This window comes from Podarcis filfolensis, assembly GCF_964270895.1.
Source record: "Podarcis filfolensis genome assembly, chromosome: 6".
Taxonomy (NCBI): Eukaryota; Metazoa; Chordata; class Lepidosauria; order Squamata; family Lacertidae; genus Podarcis; species Podarcis filfolensis.
In genome coordinates this window covers 61,370,398-61,386,494 of record NC_139609.1, presented here as the reverse complement: position 1 = coordinate 61,386,494, position 16,097 = coordinate 61,370,398, and the positions used below count along the sequence as shown (strand labels likewise).

At 41.3% G+C, this 16,097-nt stretch overlaps 1 protein-coding gene across 2 annotated transcripts in view; it reads left to right on the top strand.

Moving 5' to 3' along the window:
* PLXNA2 (plexin A2) overlaps window positions 1-12,194 on the top strand; it is a 404,642-nt gene extending 392,448 nt beyond the window's left edge. For both annotated transcript variants that reach the window (XM_083617292.1, XM_083617291.1), the window contains exons 31-32: window positions 144-294; window positions 2,755-12,194. In XM_083617292.1, coding sequence (XP_083473418.1) covers window positions 144-294; window positions 2,755-2,850 — 247 coding nt within the window. In that variant the 3' untranslated portion in view covers window positions 2,851-12,194. The remainder of the gene's footprint in view (window positions 1-143; window positions 295-2,754) is intronic.
* Window positions 12,195-16,097: the final 3,903 nt, after the last annotated feature.

The following is a 16,097-nucleotide window of genomic DNA, read 5'->3' as shown; positions in this document are numbered from 1 at the left end:
AACATATCCATTATTTGAAAAAATGCAACTTACTTTAAGCTTCTTTATAAACCCTACAAGACCTATCTGTCTAGCAATGTACACATTCCTTTCTGTTTCCAAAGTACACCATTCTCATGTATTCCTTTCCATTTCTTTTGCAGGTATTATGCAGACATTGCAAAACTCCCAGCCATCAGTGACCAAGATATGAATGCCTACCTCGCAGAACAGTCACGCCTGCACTCTATTGATTTCAACATGCTGAGTGCACTCAATGAAATCTATTCCTATGTCAGCAAATACAGTGAGGAGGTGAGGAAACATTTCTTCCCTGGAGGGGCCCAAGGAACTATTTGTCTCATGAGGCACCTGAGTGTTGTTGCCATAACATGATGGATAAGACACACAAGGCCTATTCAGTTACTATTCAGTGGGGGGGGGCATAGTGGAATCATGTAGGGGGCACAAAGATATAAATGCTGTCCCTTCAACACACCCACTACAACCCCACCAGCATCATTCCTGGTCTTTCCATGCTGAGCAGAAAGGGCTTGAGGAAGGATATAAATACATTTGACTGAAGCTCTAAGGAGCCTGTTCACACTTCTATGCTGCAGCACATAGGACTAAGCAGTTGAACCACCTTTGGATTTCACACACACACCAACACCGAAAAGAAAATATTTTGGATTGCAGCCTTAACAAATTACAATATTAAATATTAGTAGTAACATTTCATAAACAGTGCATCGCAGCTAAGAAGGCCCTCTCCCTAGTTGCTTTCAACTCAGCTGGTGAAGTCTATGTGCACAGTCAGGCTTGTACCTTGTCCCAAGCCATGACGGGCTTTAAAGGTTAGCACAAGCATATTGAATGATGCTCAGAAATGAGTCAGGGATCAGTGAAGATAGGGTTGCGCTACGTCCAGAATTTCCCGGACATACTTGGAATACTGCAGTTGGAAGCAGTGTCCAGGTGGAAATCGTAAAAATGTCCAGGAAAATCTGGCAATCTATGTCGGCAGTGTCATTTTTGCCGACTTTCCTTAACAGTAGCTCCAAAATTACTTTTTCAAATATGGGAACTCTAGTGAAGATACTTAAGAAAAGAAATTGGTCCCGGTCAAAAGCCCTTCAGCTGTATTTGAACAGCAGACACACACACACCCTTATCCCATATCAAAAGATGTGTTTGAAACACCCGAGTTTTAAAAACAGCTTGCCATTGTGGCATTTTGTCTGTGAAGGTACATGTCCAGTTCTTGCGATTCTGGTCCGATATATCATAAACATATTCTTAGTGTAACTTGGAACCAAAAGAACCCAAACCATGCATGCTCCTAGTTTTTATGTATCGCATCCTAATGGTTTAAAAACTAAACCATTAAAAGCCTGGGGAAATAAAATGAATGGTGTCAAAAAGAGAGAAAAGTAAAGGACTCTTCCTGAATTCCATAAGCAGAATGCCACAACCAAGAAGTCCCTAATCACAGGCACCAATATAACATGGGCTAGTTTTTAATCTTGAAATCTAAAAGCAGTCATCTCTAAATTTCTATAAATGAGCTTGTAAATCCCTGTAGTATTGTAGATTTAAAATATGTGTTGTAAAATAGCTTTATTGTGAAATGTGGGGTAAAAACCCAAAAAACACCCTCTGAAGTGCTATTTGAGACCTGTGATAATTTCTAGTTATCTTTGTCAGGTTGCCTCATTTGTGATTCTATCCACTATCTACCATTATCAAAATTTATTTCAAAAAGAATTGAATTAGTGACTACTCTTCATCATTATGTAATTACATCACAGTCGTCAGAGAAAGCAGAGTTGTGGTTTAAATGTTTATTTTAAAAACGCTGCTTGGAAAGCCGAACTGCTCTCCAAATGCTTTCAAAAAAGCATTCTGACCTTTGGTGCTGTCCCACCATCCCTTTCCCCCCAGAAATGAATAGTATGGCACAACTCAAACACAATCTATTTTGCAAAGTGTTGCTGGCAGCATCGGCTCTTCTGATGGATGCATCACTTGAAACCAAGTTCCCACCATCTGTTCAACCCTTTAATTTGCAGTGCAAGAAAAGCCTATTTTGCAATTACAACCATTAAAAGCAAGGCTTTTGTCATTTAATTGCATGTATAAGCGTGTGGTACTGTGCAGCAGCCATTTGCCGATTAGGGATGAGAACCTCATTACTTTCTTGTTAAATGATACAGGAAATGTAGCATCCAGAATATGATTGTGTTTTTTGCTGGTAATGTGCACCACTGTGATAACACAAAAATGCGTATGGGCTGGTGAAGGCAGTGGCATTCTTCTGCTTTGCAGTCATTTTACCCTTAACCTTTTTCTTGGGGGGAAATACAGCTAAAGGCTAGGATTAGGTTGGTCATCTACCCTCATGCATCTTCCAAGCTCTCTAAAAAAAGTAACAGGTGTGTATATATCGTAACTACTAACAAAGCTAGACTGAAATGTCAGAACATCACTTCTGTGTATGTAACTGGTTGGCCACTGTGAAATCAAGGTGCTGGACTTCTGGTCCAGCAGAACTCCACTTTTGGTTTTATGTGTAATCCACAGAATAGAATCGACGCAGTTTTCTTAGCAGAATATATATAGATACCAAAATCACCTAGATTTTCTAAAACCATTTCTTTGTTTCCATCTTTCCTTTTTCCCATCCCTCTCTCCATTTAATCTGACTCACTATATTGGCTGTTTTTTATTATTAGTTCTGCTCTTTCTAACGTGTTGGCATTATTTTGGTTCTAGATCATCGGGGCTCTGGAGCAGGATGAGCAGGCGCGCCGGCAGCGCTTGGCATACAAAGTAGAACAGCTTATTGGTGCCATGTCTATGGAGAGCTGAAGAAAGGAGCAGGAACTCCTGGAACAAAGAGATGGAAGTAGTTGCCTCAAAAACTTCTGGGAACTGAGTAAAACCAGCAAGGAGGCTGCTGGGAACACACCTAAAGTACTGTGACAACCTCCACCGAGAAAGAGATGTTAGCCCAGATACGTAGCTCAAAATTCAATCATCAGATTTCAGTCAAAAGGACAGGAGAAAACCAGTAACAATGGCGCATCTAAAAAAGAAACCAGTTGGGTTTGCCAAGAAGTTCAGTTCCTCAAGTTGTACACCTAGAAAGGTTCTGGGAAGCCTAGATTCCTCCATGACTGCTGCTTTGCATGAAAGTTGTTTGATGTATATTAGGAGATAACAAAAATGCTATTTAAAGTTTTGTTTTTTAAAGAAAAAGGAAAGAGAGAAGAAAAAAAAATGAAATGTAACAAAAACCACAGTGGCCACATCAAATATCCCATTGAAAAAATTCCGCTGCATACACTGCCCCTCCCATCTCATGAGATCCCTGTTGTCTGTGGCTCAGATGGATGGTTCGCAAGTGGATTTTCACTCCTTTGGGATTGTTTGAAAAACTCCATTTATGCCTCTGCCTGGGAACTTACAGAAAGCCCCGCAAGCACAAATTTGCACCAAACCTTTCAAATAGTGCAGCTGGGGAAAGAAAGTCCAGCAGTCTGTATCTGCAAGAGGCACTTAGCAGAAATGTACCTGAGTGGAAAAGCCATCCAGTCCTTCAGCCCATCTGTCTTGAAATTCATCTTCAGCTGTGTATTTATAGAGTACAGATATTTTTTTAATACTCCTTATTTACCGTTGGAGGGGCATATGATTTTATGAAAGTCCTTCATTCCTCTTCTGCATTGATACAAACCTTCTCCCTGTTGAAGAGATTCCTCCCTGTCTCTGTGTATTTGACAACTGTGTTCCTAAGGAATGTCCTGTCCGTTTTGAAGCTAAGGAAATTGTGAGTGGTTTAAACTGAAACTGGTGCATTGTGGGCTTCTGCAGGTGCAATTTGTATAAAAACTAATTGGCTTTCATAGTTGCTTGGGGTGTGGGTTGGTTAGCTTTTGGGTCGTTGTTTTCCTAGTCACCATGTGATTTCTTGCAGTAAAGGAAAAAATGTTTACAGCAAGTAATACTTGAACAGCGTAGACCTAGTGAGGCAACATATTTATTGCTTTCCCACATTGGATTCACTGGTGCTTATGCAATCAGGACAAATGGCATTTGCATTTTTTTTCCTCACACCATATGCAAGGTCATGCAAAGGTCGAGCATAAGACTTCTATGTCTAGTGGGAAGGGAGACAAAGGGAAATGGCACACTCTACATGCCTGTTAATGGCTGTTGTCTTTGTCTTTGTCCATGTGTCCTGTCTTGGGTTAGGTTTCTTAGCTGACCCTAACAGCCCATTTCTTAGTGATCAGTTGAAGGCTGGTGTCTGTGAGTTGTTGTTGTTGTTGTTCCTTTTTTAAAAAAGAAAAAGACCAAAGCTTTCTTGTCCCTTTCGAGAGTGCCAAGTAGCAGGTGGGATGCTGTAAATATTTCTCTCTGTAATAAATATTGATATTTGTGCAGGCTGCAGCTAAGAAGGGTGACTGGGGCAAGACAATTAGGCCTAATGGAAGGCAGGATTATCGACCACACTGTTTCAGATCCCGTGACTGGAATCAGAGTCGGATTTGAGAGAAGTAGAATGGTTCCCTCAAGCAAGGTCTAGGAAGAAGCTGGTTGTGACACCAGCTTGTATGACCATTCTGACTGTGCCACCACTTCCCAAACTGTATAGCATTTTCAGCATAAGACAATTAAATGTCTAGGATTTAAAACAGCTGCTCTTGATGGATTCAGTGGATACTATCGCCTGTCCGTTATAGGTTGCCAGAGCAACAGTACTGTACTGGAAAACCTAAAGGTGTTTGGGGAGGATTTGTCATGAAGTAACCATTTAGTAACTTTGTATAGCTGTTTGATGAAGGGAATTCTCAGAATCAGGAAAAACAAGGGAGGAATTCAACATTGTGCTAAGGTGAAAATTGGCTCTCTTCCCCCCACATACTGTTCTGGGACACACATACACACACACTGAATCAATTTTGGGGAGGATAGTGGCAAGCATGGGGAGGAGAGGGTTAAAGCCATGTTGCACAAGTGGAAGTCATTGACAGGAGGAGTCATTAGGTGAATCCCCACCCCGCCCCAAAGGCTTTTGCTCCTAACTCACTTCTATAGCACCTATATATCTCAGCTATCTCCTGGGCCTATCCTTGCCACATCAGTCCAAAGCAGGATTTAGATTTCAGAAGCACTGGAAGGTACTATTATATGCATGAAGGAGGCTCCATGCAATTAGGAGGTGGGGTGGTGCTGGTGGCCCTACCCATGACATTGTACACCTCCCTGCCCCCACGTTGAGCATGAACATCTGAATAGGGGGAGCCTATGTTTCTAGAGCTCTATGTGCACAGGCTTCCACAAGATATGGAATTCTGCATGAATGGGTTTCCAAATTGCGTGGAAGTGCACAGGCGTAGAGCTGTCTGTTTGTAGGCTTCCTCTCTTCAGTTGTCCATACTCACTGGGTCAGGGAGGCTTGCAGTATCAGGGGACGGACCACCTCAGCCCTCTTTCCTGTTTATTGAGTGGAGTCCTTTCATGAGCAGGCTCATACATTATTAAGATCCTGTCCACCATATGAGGAAGGAGCATCTTCTCTGGTAGAGCAGAGACTTCTTGCCACTAAATGGCTTGGGCAGCCATGCCACTACCCCTATTTCCTATAGTGAGAGATGGAGCTGCTTCCACAGAAGGCTGAGGGTGAGTGGGTTGCACGTTAAATTCCTTACTCTGTGAGAATCCCCAACTTTTACTTTCTAATCATTATCCTGAATGCTGCCAGCAAAAGGATAAAGGAAAGGAGCAACTTGCTGCTTTAATTATAATTCATTAAAAGCTGTGCCAAGCCCACTTCCCCCTGATAATTCACTTTCATAAGTTTCCCTGGGCCCTATTAATAGCCTGAAAGAAATACTAATGACTGACCTTGTGCAATAAGCCGAAGCCTTTGACATTCACAGCAGCCAAAGCTTTGCAGCCAGAAAGCTCTGATTTACATTGACTTGGCAGGAACAGGGACCAGGAGCCAAATGAATGGAGGCATCTCAGAAGAAGGGCAGTTTGGTTTCCAGAGCGTTACCTCTGTACTGTCTGGCAGTGTGAGTTTGATTGCAAGAGCAGATTTGTCTCCTTTGTTCCTGAACTTAATTGTTAATGTTTAACAGCCAATTTTTGTTAAAAGAATTTCCACTTCACCCAATTACAGGTACTTCACAATTAGATCATGTTAGGTCTCCTTCAGTGCACTTTCATTTTTATTGGTTTTCACTTTTTACAGATGTTCTGTATGGGCGTACCTTCATCTTTCCAAACTGAGGCTGCAGTTTCTTGTGTATTTAGTCAAAAGTAGAGGAAGAGGTAACTAACCCAGAGGTACTATCTAGAAGGGGTGGGTAACACTAGAGTTGCTGGTTTAGGTTGTGTAGCCATCTAGTGGCAAAATGCACATCAATTGGCTTGATCCTTTTGTTGTTAGCAGGTGTCAGGCATGCTGATTCAGGCACTGTCTGCAAGTGCCCCCTAACTATAAGCATTGCTTCCTACAGTTACACTTTTCCATTGTATACTGATGATCTCCACACACAGTTTTTAAGGCTGGAAGGGATCTCCTGTGTGGTATCATTTCTTCTAGTATTTTCTGCCCTCTGGCTGGATGAAATTTATCTAAAGCTGAACTGGGGATACAAGTCGTTCTCGAATTTCTGCTCCACAATTAAATAAATATGGAAACCAAATGGCTACCAAACAGTCCAGTTGTGGCTGCTTCATAGCCTGATTCATGGATGGCTTTAGTATGGTGGGGTGAGATTCAAATACTGTTTTCTTTGGACAGCGGCAGGGTTTGAGCATTTAAAAGCCATTGCATTTGCCTTAGGTGACATTCCCTATCTGTGTCAGTGACTCCTTCCCCTGATGTTTGAGTCCCAGCCTGCTCTGTTTCAGGTGTTTTCACATCAAAGCCAGAGACGTCATTTCTGGAATTTCTGTGCCTAGCACGGCCGTTTGAATAATTCCATTTAATCTTCCATTGATGAGTGCTATCCAGAGCCATCAAAGAGCCCACTGCAAGGGGTAGTGATGTGCTAATCAAATGCTTCTTTCCTTTGAAGGCCTTCATTTTTAAAAAATAAAATAAAATTCCATCTAGTTAGCACACTTGCCTGCCCCTGCTGTAGTGGGTTTTTTTCCCCCCACCCAGCACTAAAATTCTGCATCTGCTTCACTTGCCAAAGCAATGGACCCTTCTGTCAGTAATAGGTTCCATGATCATTTAGATTGTGGTAGAAGGGGTAAACAGCTAAAGTGCTACAGCTGTTCTGAGAAGAGCCTCTGGCTAAATTAACAATTTGTGTTGCAAAAATGTTTATTATTTAATTTATTTAAAACAGGTTTAGGTCACCTTAAAAGATAGAAACCCTCTCAAAGTGGTAAAAACAAGGTAAAATCAAATACAGTACAGTCACAGTCTGAAAATACATAATAAAGGCCAGCAGTAGTTAAAAAACAACAATACCCGTCTGACCCAAAATTACACATATTGAACCAGCTATTGAACCATGAAACAACCAAAGGAAATATCTCATGTAAAAGCCAGGTCTTTAATGTGCTCCAAAAAGCCTGTAACAATTAAGTCTTCCCAGTGGCGAAGTATACCAGCAGTGCAGGGCCACTGCAGAAGAGGCTCTCTCCTAAGAAGGGTGGTTGGTGATCATAACATGTAGGCAGGCTGTTATGAATGGAGGTAGTCCTTTGGTTGACTCAGCCCCAAACTTTTTTAATGCTTTAAAAATTAAAAACAGCACTTTAAATTTGGATCAGAAGTGCACAGGCAGCCAGTTCAGCTGTTGCCATGTGTCACCTGAATTGACCACCTGGCTTCCACCAGAACCTGAGTAGTTACATTTTGCAGTAGCTGAAGTTTCTGAACTCTCTGCAAATGCAATCCTACAAACAGCACTGATGCTACATATCTCGATAGACTGCTGTGCCAACAGCTACCCTAAGCTGACAAAGAGCACAGTTTTCCACCTCAGCCACCTAAGCTTCCCTATTTAGTGCCTATTTAGTGTGGACTTGGCTCTTAAGAGGGAGTACAGACCCATCTAAGCTCAGTTGTAAATCTCCTTCCAAAATAGTCTATTTCCCTACCTGTTGTACCTCTGTGTTTTCTAGACTTAGTATCATTGTCATGGGCTGACATCATAAAGTAGGACTTTTTATCAAAGTGTCCTCCCATTCCTTGCTGTTAACAATATTTTGGGTCAAAAGAATGCCTGCCAGGGCAGCTCATTTCTGCCCTCTGCCAAAGTGGTAGAAGGGCTCCCAGACCCCTTTAGCAGCAGATACTTTGCTAGAATGGTCCCACTTACTCATTTGAGTTTACTTCAGTTTAAGTGAAATCATTTGTCATCATAGTCTAGATGAACTGCCCCAAAGTTTCATCAGCCCAACAAAGGGGCCAAAGTTTTGATTATATATCATTTGTGCATCTCAGTGCAGTGTCTATTCTCTTAAACTTTTCCTCCCACCCAAACACAAGAGCTGCTGGTACTGTGCTTCAGTTCTTCTCCAAGTAGCCCTGTTTGTTCACCTAAGCTGCGTAGTGTGTGGATGGATGGAACTCATCTGCAACCATTCCAGTTAGAGGTAGACAACGTCATAGGATGCCTCCAGTGTGCAAATGTTGCAATAATGGAAAGGCATAGTGGCATGTGTTTTGTTGCTCTTGCTTGCTATGCTCTACACCTGGATGAAGGACTGAGAACATCCCCGGAAGGCTCCAGTTTGAGAGAACTCTTATTTCAACTTGCGTAAGAATGAGAGCAGTTCCCATTAGCATCGCCAGGTGTTGTGATTTCCCCTTCAGCCCTCCTTTTAGGCTCCAGTATTATCTACAGTCACCTGTCAATGGGAGTCAGTTCAACAGGCAAAATGAAACAAAAATAGCCTGACCTGATTAAGCTTTGGGGGAGGAGAGAGAGGCTGAGTGGAGACTCAACCCTGGTGAAAAAGGACACAGCAGCAGGAGCAGTTGGAGAAGAATAAATACCCAACATGAAAGAGCCATTTAAACTCCAGCAGAGCTAGAGTTTATCAGATTTCAGCATTCCATTTGTACTATAAACCACAAGCCAGTAACAATACACAGAGATGCTAACTGTATATGTTTACTTGCTAGTGAACAGTCTGATCTTCTAAATAATAAATGTGTTTCCAGAGATAACTTCTCTCTCTTCCCCCAGTTAGTTCTGGTTCCCATTAACTGTTACCCATCTGTCCAAGATCCCATCCAGTGAGCACAGCAGTGGGAGCTAAGTGAAAAATATTCAAGAGACATGCATCATTTTTCAAGATACTAACTGAATTTTCCAAAACAACAGATCTCCTTCCTTTTGTATCTGTGTGTGATGACTACCAATCAACCTCATACCTTGCCAGTGTAATGCAGATAAGGCACCTTACCTTTGTAGACAAGGATATGTATCAAGGGATGTGAATTTGAGTTCGATGCATTAGCTAACTCTTAAGAGTTTCTGAAAGAAATCATAGCCCATAAACCAATGTGCTGAGGAAAGGCCACAATCTAAATGCAGGTCATTCAGTTTTAGAAGATTTTTTTAAAAAAAGTTTTAAAATTGAAACACCTTTTGAATGTATTTCCTTTTGAAAGACTTCATCGGAATTTTAAAAATGGTTCTGTGGAATTCCAGCAAAATATGTCTCTGCAGGATTTTGTAGTGTTTTGAAATATTCTTGAGATCTTCTGTGACTTTCCTCCCCCCTCCCTTCCAAATGTACATCTTCACTTAGTATATATAACTAGCAGTGTCTCACAATACTAGGAAATGAGAAGAAGCATGGGGCAGCCATTCTTTCTCTTTTTGGACTTCTTATGTCACTTCCAAATGGGGACCTTTTTCCTCAGTTCTCTCAGAGTGAGAGGAATGAGCTGGGAATCAGGTATCTCACCAGAAGAGAGATTGCAAATTATCCCTTGATACATTACATCAGAAGTGCAAGAAAGAAAATGCACTCATTCTTCCTCCTAAAGCATGGGTAGGCAAACTAAGGCCCAGGGGCTGGATCCGGCCCAATTGCCTTCTAAATCCGGCCCGCGGATGGTCTGGGAATCAGCGTGTTTTTACATGAGTAGAACATGTCGTTTTATTTTAAATGCATCTCTGAATTATGTGTGGGGCCTGCCTGGTGTTTTTACATGAGTAGAATGTGTGTTTTTATTTAAAATGCATGTCTGGGTTATTTATGGGGCATAAGAATACATTCACCCCCCCAAAAAAAAAATATAGTCTGGCTCCCCACAAGGTCTGAGGGACAGTGGACTGGCCCCCTGCTGAAAAAGTTTTCTGACCCCTGTCCTAAAGCCATCCTGGGAACCATAAGCAGTGTTTCCAGACAAATTGAGGATACAAATGAACTCCAGAACCCTGTGTGCATCTGTAAGCCAGGGATGGTGAACAAGTGACCCCCTAGCAGTTGTTGAACTTCAGCCCCAGCCAGCATGGCTGATGGTCAGAGATGACGGGAGCAGTAGTTCAACAACCTCTGGAGGGCCACAGCTTCCACAGCCCTGCTGTAAACAGATCTGGTGACCATCTTGAAGGGATTTCATAAGGAATCGATGTCGAGAGCTCCCCACATAACATTTCAAGGCTCTGTGGTACATCTGTATCCTTACCTCAGATGCAGGCAGTGAGAGAATCTGCCTAGATGCTGTGTTCAGCTCCTATTAGCAACAAACACAGCATCAGGAAAATTTGAAGAACATAACGCAATTCATCTCATCTAGTCATTTGAGACTGCCATTGTTTTTCAACATATGGAATCAATCAGGTCACTGAAACACAGTTTGTTTTCAATGTGGTTAATGCTTAGGTGTCTGTGTTTGTCTATTGTTTTTGACCAGAATTTCTCTTTTTTGTTGTCTGTGTTTTGCCTTCTTGTCTGTGTATTTCCCCCCTTCACATATGAAACCTGATGAGGGTCTGAGTCTGAAAAATACATTTATACCAACAAACAAGCAGAAGTGTGGACACTTTAAACCTTCCATATCTTTTGTTTTGTCTTGTTACAAGGCATGTGGTGCTTCAGAGAAGTCGGCAAAAAATTTAAACCAACTTTTCATATGGTTGTGTTTTTTTTAACCATGTTGTTGGCCAAAAATGGACACTTTTTTAATAGGATACTATAAAATTGGGGAGGGGGAGATACCAAAATACACTTGACAACTTGTTCATAAGTAAAAAGGGAACTTTGGTACCTGTCAGTTTTAATTCTCCAAAATTTAGTACCATTTCTGAAAAGTAAAAATAGTTGGCATTTCAAAATTTGCTGTCAACATTCTGCTTAGATAATGTCCCAGTGATCTTGGAACAAGATATTGGAAGGTTTACAGGGACCGTACTTTGCACAAACAGTTTCTGAAATGGTGCTTTTGTTTTGAAATGTTCAAAACACTTTCTAGATTTATTGTGAGCATGATATAGGTCTTGTCCATAAGCTTTCATTGTGCCTGACAGCAGGATGGGGGTTATTTACAACCAAGTATGTTCAGACAGCACTGGCGGCCGAATCCACCGAGCGGCTCCTACCAAGCCTTGTTAAAATGGATGGGGGCCCTGAAGTTGCCATGCTCGGTGGATTCCTTTCCAGTGTTGTGCTACAAGGAATCTTTATTCTCATTTGATGTTTCGTTCTGTAACTGCACTAATATCAAAAATAATAATAGAGAGGACCCAAATCTTGTGGAATTAATCTGGTGGGATTTCTAATAATGATCCAGTTGAGTACTGTAAGGAAGATTTGAGGTGGCATGAGAAAGGGCTTCTATTTAATTTGTCCCATTCCTGGAACTGAATTGCTGCAGCAGTCTGGTAAGGCTGTTGGACTGCATAGCCTACATGTACCCACTCTACACTACCCTAAACATTTTCTCATCCTCTTCCTCCTCCTTTATACTTGACACACTGGAGTTCTGTATTATATTTTTTTTTAAGATGGTTGTCTGGTTTTTGTTGTTTTTACAAGTGTTGTGGGGGGGAATGTAAGAAAGCTGAAGTATTTAAAAAAATGTTCCAAGGGGGAAAAAGGTTTTTGTTATTCTAATATATTATTGTGTACCTATTGTAAATATGAAACACTCCTATTTTGCAATCCAAGGACTCACTTTGTACTGTTGTTATATATAAATAAAGTTTACTGGATAAAAATATCTGTATCTTGTTCCTGAGCGAGCTTGGCTTGGGATAGGTAGGATTTACTACTGCTTGCACTTGCTAAACCAGTGAGGGATATTTACTTGCTGTGTTGCACCAGTAATAAATCAGTAACGGGAGATACGAAACGAAATATTTAATCTCCAATTTATTTTTGCAACATGCCAAGCACTTAAAACTCAAGAGGCTGAAGAAGAAGAAGAAGGTTAAACACTGCCATCTAGCTACATGTACTGATTTTTTTTCCTTAACAAAGAAACATTTCCCCCAGCAATAACTGTTTTCTAAAAAAAAAGTCATACTACTGAGAAATACTTGTGAGTGTCAAATAATTAAGAGTGAGGAAATACTTGTTTAGGTTGTGGAATGATAATGGGGGAGATTTTGTTTTCTGTACTGACTCTCCTTTTAGGGTATGGGCACATTCATTTGTACCTGGCCTGCTATATGATCCTGAGGAGGACATTTCCACGATATCTCTCCTTCTATAGCCAAAGAATATGCATCATCACATTTAGCCCTTTTTAGCGAGAGACTTGTGTTTTAATTCACACCCTGATCAGATTCCCAACTCTCTATGGCATATACCGGTATATGCTTCCTTCTCTAAATGAGGAGCTGCATGCACAAATGGGTGTTGCATAGAAGGTTTATAGGGCTATGTAGGTGCACAGCAGGTCAGAAAATCAGCAATAACCTGAACAGCTGGATAACATCACCAGTTATCTGGTGCAACATGTGAGTATCTGCAAGTGTGCTCATATGATGCTGGGTGGTGTTGCTAGTGTGTTTGGTGATTTTCTTGGAAGCTATCTCCATCCCCCTTATTGGTTCATCCAGAGAAATCTGATCCTGCATGTAACTTGGCATCATTCATAATTGTCAAAGGCATAATCTTCAAGGCAAGACATTGAATGAGCTGCTTGATTAAGCTGAGTACTTTAGATCAGGTTTCCATGAGAATTTAGTATTCATTTGACTATTTGTTGACTATTCCGTCAATCCTGTGCTTGTTCTAAACATTCTATGGGACTTCGAATTAGCATGCAAAATCCTCTTCATGTTGAAACAGTGAGTAATGCCACCTCAGTAACATAATACTTCTCTCCATGTGATACCAGTGCCTCTCATGGAGAGTACCCACAACCAAGCTCTCCAAGTCTACACAATAAGTCAGGCTTGTACAGAGAGTGGTGTTACATGATGCATGTTATGGAAAAGACACCAAGCAGAGGCTGTTTCAAGTGACCTCTGAACAATAGTCATAACATCTACACAGATCCTTTAATTATAAATTCTGGCGTGTAAGATCGCCACCAAGACAGTTGTGAGCTGCCATTCTTCACTGAGCTGTTTCCCCTGCTCACATTGTGTATTAGATTCCATATATTTACTTTCTCTAAATTATTAAGCAGGAAGCAGTAATCAGAAGAAACTATTGATGGATGCTGGGGGGAGATTTTTTGTTTTCGTTTCTAGAAAATTGATAACATATCCATGTGTCTTGCCTGTTTTCTGTTGTACTCTGCTGCAATAGCCCTTTATTTGGACACCAGAGAAATCAAGCTTGTGTCCACCAACAGCATAAAGTAATCTTAGATGAAGCTAGCAAACACAGTCAAATTACAACAAAAAGAAGGGTACCACACTCAGCAATGATGGGTCTTACCACAAAGTATGCCACAATTTTTAATGCTGTAAAAAACTTGTCACATGGATGCTTTAGTAGAAGTTGGACTACATGACCTTAGAGGTCCCTTCTAACTGTACAATTCTATCATTCTATTGTTTTCCTCTCCCCACTTAACAAATACTGTGGCCCATTAGATATTATAACATGCTTTCATTGTTTTATCTCAGGGTTCTAGCATAAAGGCCCACCACCATGTGGCTAATCTCAAAGTCCCTTAGGACTTTCAGAAGCACTTAGGGATGGTAAAGTGTAAAAACACACACGTATGGGCACATAAAGCTTTGTGTTAATTCACAGGAAATAACTGATTTCTCATTCATTTTGTCGTTGATCTACCAAGCAAGAAATGCTGGCTACAGCCCTGCTCTTGAATCACAGAGGACCCGGTACTCACCATGAAGTTGTAACTGTAAGTGTCACACTTTTTAACATCCAAAAAAAGAGGGGCTGGTACTCTGTACCCTTGAGTACCCCATGGGGAAAAAGCTCTGTGTCTCTCTCTCTCTGTGTGTGTGTGTGTGTGTACACATACACACACACACACACAAAATTTCTCATGAAAATTGAAAGGGTGGAGGGAGGAACTGTCAACCATAAGAGTTTGGGGGTGCCTTGAAAATAAGGTGGCCAAGTGCAAAAAAGAGAGGGTTCCTGCACCTGTAATAGTTGTTTGGAAGAGGTAATTGCAGCAGGTGTTGCTTATTAATGATGCAAGCTACACCTGCTGAAAGTCCCTTCAACTCAGCTATTCTAGGTATAGGAGCTTCCTCCCCCCTCTTGTATCTGGCCACACTTTTGAAAATACAATTGGAACTGAGCTGGTACAGCAACATTATTCTGCTCCCCTGTGAAAGAGGTCCCTGGTCCAAATCCTGTAGTGACAATTCAGTTAGATTTCCCCAGGGGGAAGTTTTATAACTTTTAAAGACAGTGAACAAATACTTAGATCAGGAAACTTCCTGTGGTTGCTGAAACCCCTTTCAAAAAAACCGGGCTTCCAGTGTGGATATTTAACTGTACAATCTCAGGCATTCCAGTTCAGAAGAAAGTCCTACTTACTCAACAGGAATTGCTGCCAGGTGAATGTGCATGGGGTTGCAACACCTAACCTAAAGCCTCAGATTAAAGGTGAGCAAACATTCATCTCAGTCTAGTCATTGTGAGCTATTTTTGTGGTGGTGTGAACTGGTATATATTTCCATGATGTCGCAAAACAGGTTCATTCCTGAGCTGCAGGTTTCAAATCTGTGTCACTGCAAACAAGTGGAAGGGAGGGCTCAACCCATCCATTTTCATATTATTAAATGGATAAAAGGAGCTAGGGAATTTCGCTTCAGAAAAGCAATCTCAACCAGGAACTGAGAACCTATGCACAATGCATGGTATTCCTGTTTTCCTAAAGATCCTGGGAGGTAAGCTGTTCTCTCAGCTGCAAGGATAAAGCATAATCTTTCAAAAATGCATTACCAACTTTGTACCATAAGAGAGAGCTCCAGGGGAATCTTTCGTTTGCTGACTAGTCTGGCTTGATTTAGCAAAGCTGCATGTGAACCTTGTTTACATATGAAGGCATGAGTTCTGAGCACGTTCTCCCCCCAGAAACTATTGTTCCTTGAGGTAGAAAGAATGCACTGCCTTTCCCAGCTTGTCCTTTGAGCAGGCACTGGGAGCTGCTTCTGAGTGGCAGGAATCAATGAGCGACTTTCCCAGCAGCTGTCTGTCAACTTTAATGACCAATCTGGTTGCAATTACAGCAATGAACTTTCTCTAACAGCCCCAAATTACTCTGGGTGATGAGAAGAGACAGAGAAATGGAGACCCTTTGGGGAGGGCAGAAAGGAAATATGCTAATCCAGGACAAAGGTGGAAGGGGGGGGGAGTTGTTCACTCATCTCAAAATGAAGCTCAGATTTTTTAATATATTTTGAGAGACTCTGCCAATAAAAGCTCCTCATCAAGTTCCAGTGTGGCGAACAGCAGAGAGTTAATGGATCAGAACATTGCTTTATTAGGGGATACTGTCCAATTTTCAGAATGTAGAAATGACTTCATTTAGAAAATAAACTTACAGCCTCACAGCAGTCCAGCATAGTGATGGGTAAATTCTCCCAGACTGATTTGGATTGGAAGCAGTGATTTACAATTGAAAGTGCACCAAAAAGTTTTCTTTCTTTCTTTTGCTACAATTTGTAATTGTTAAACCC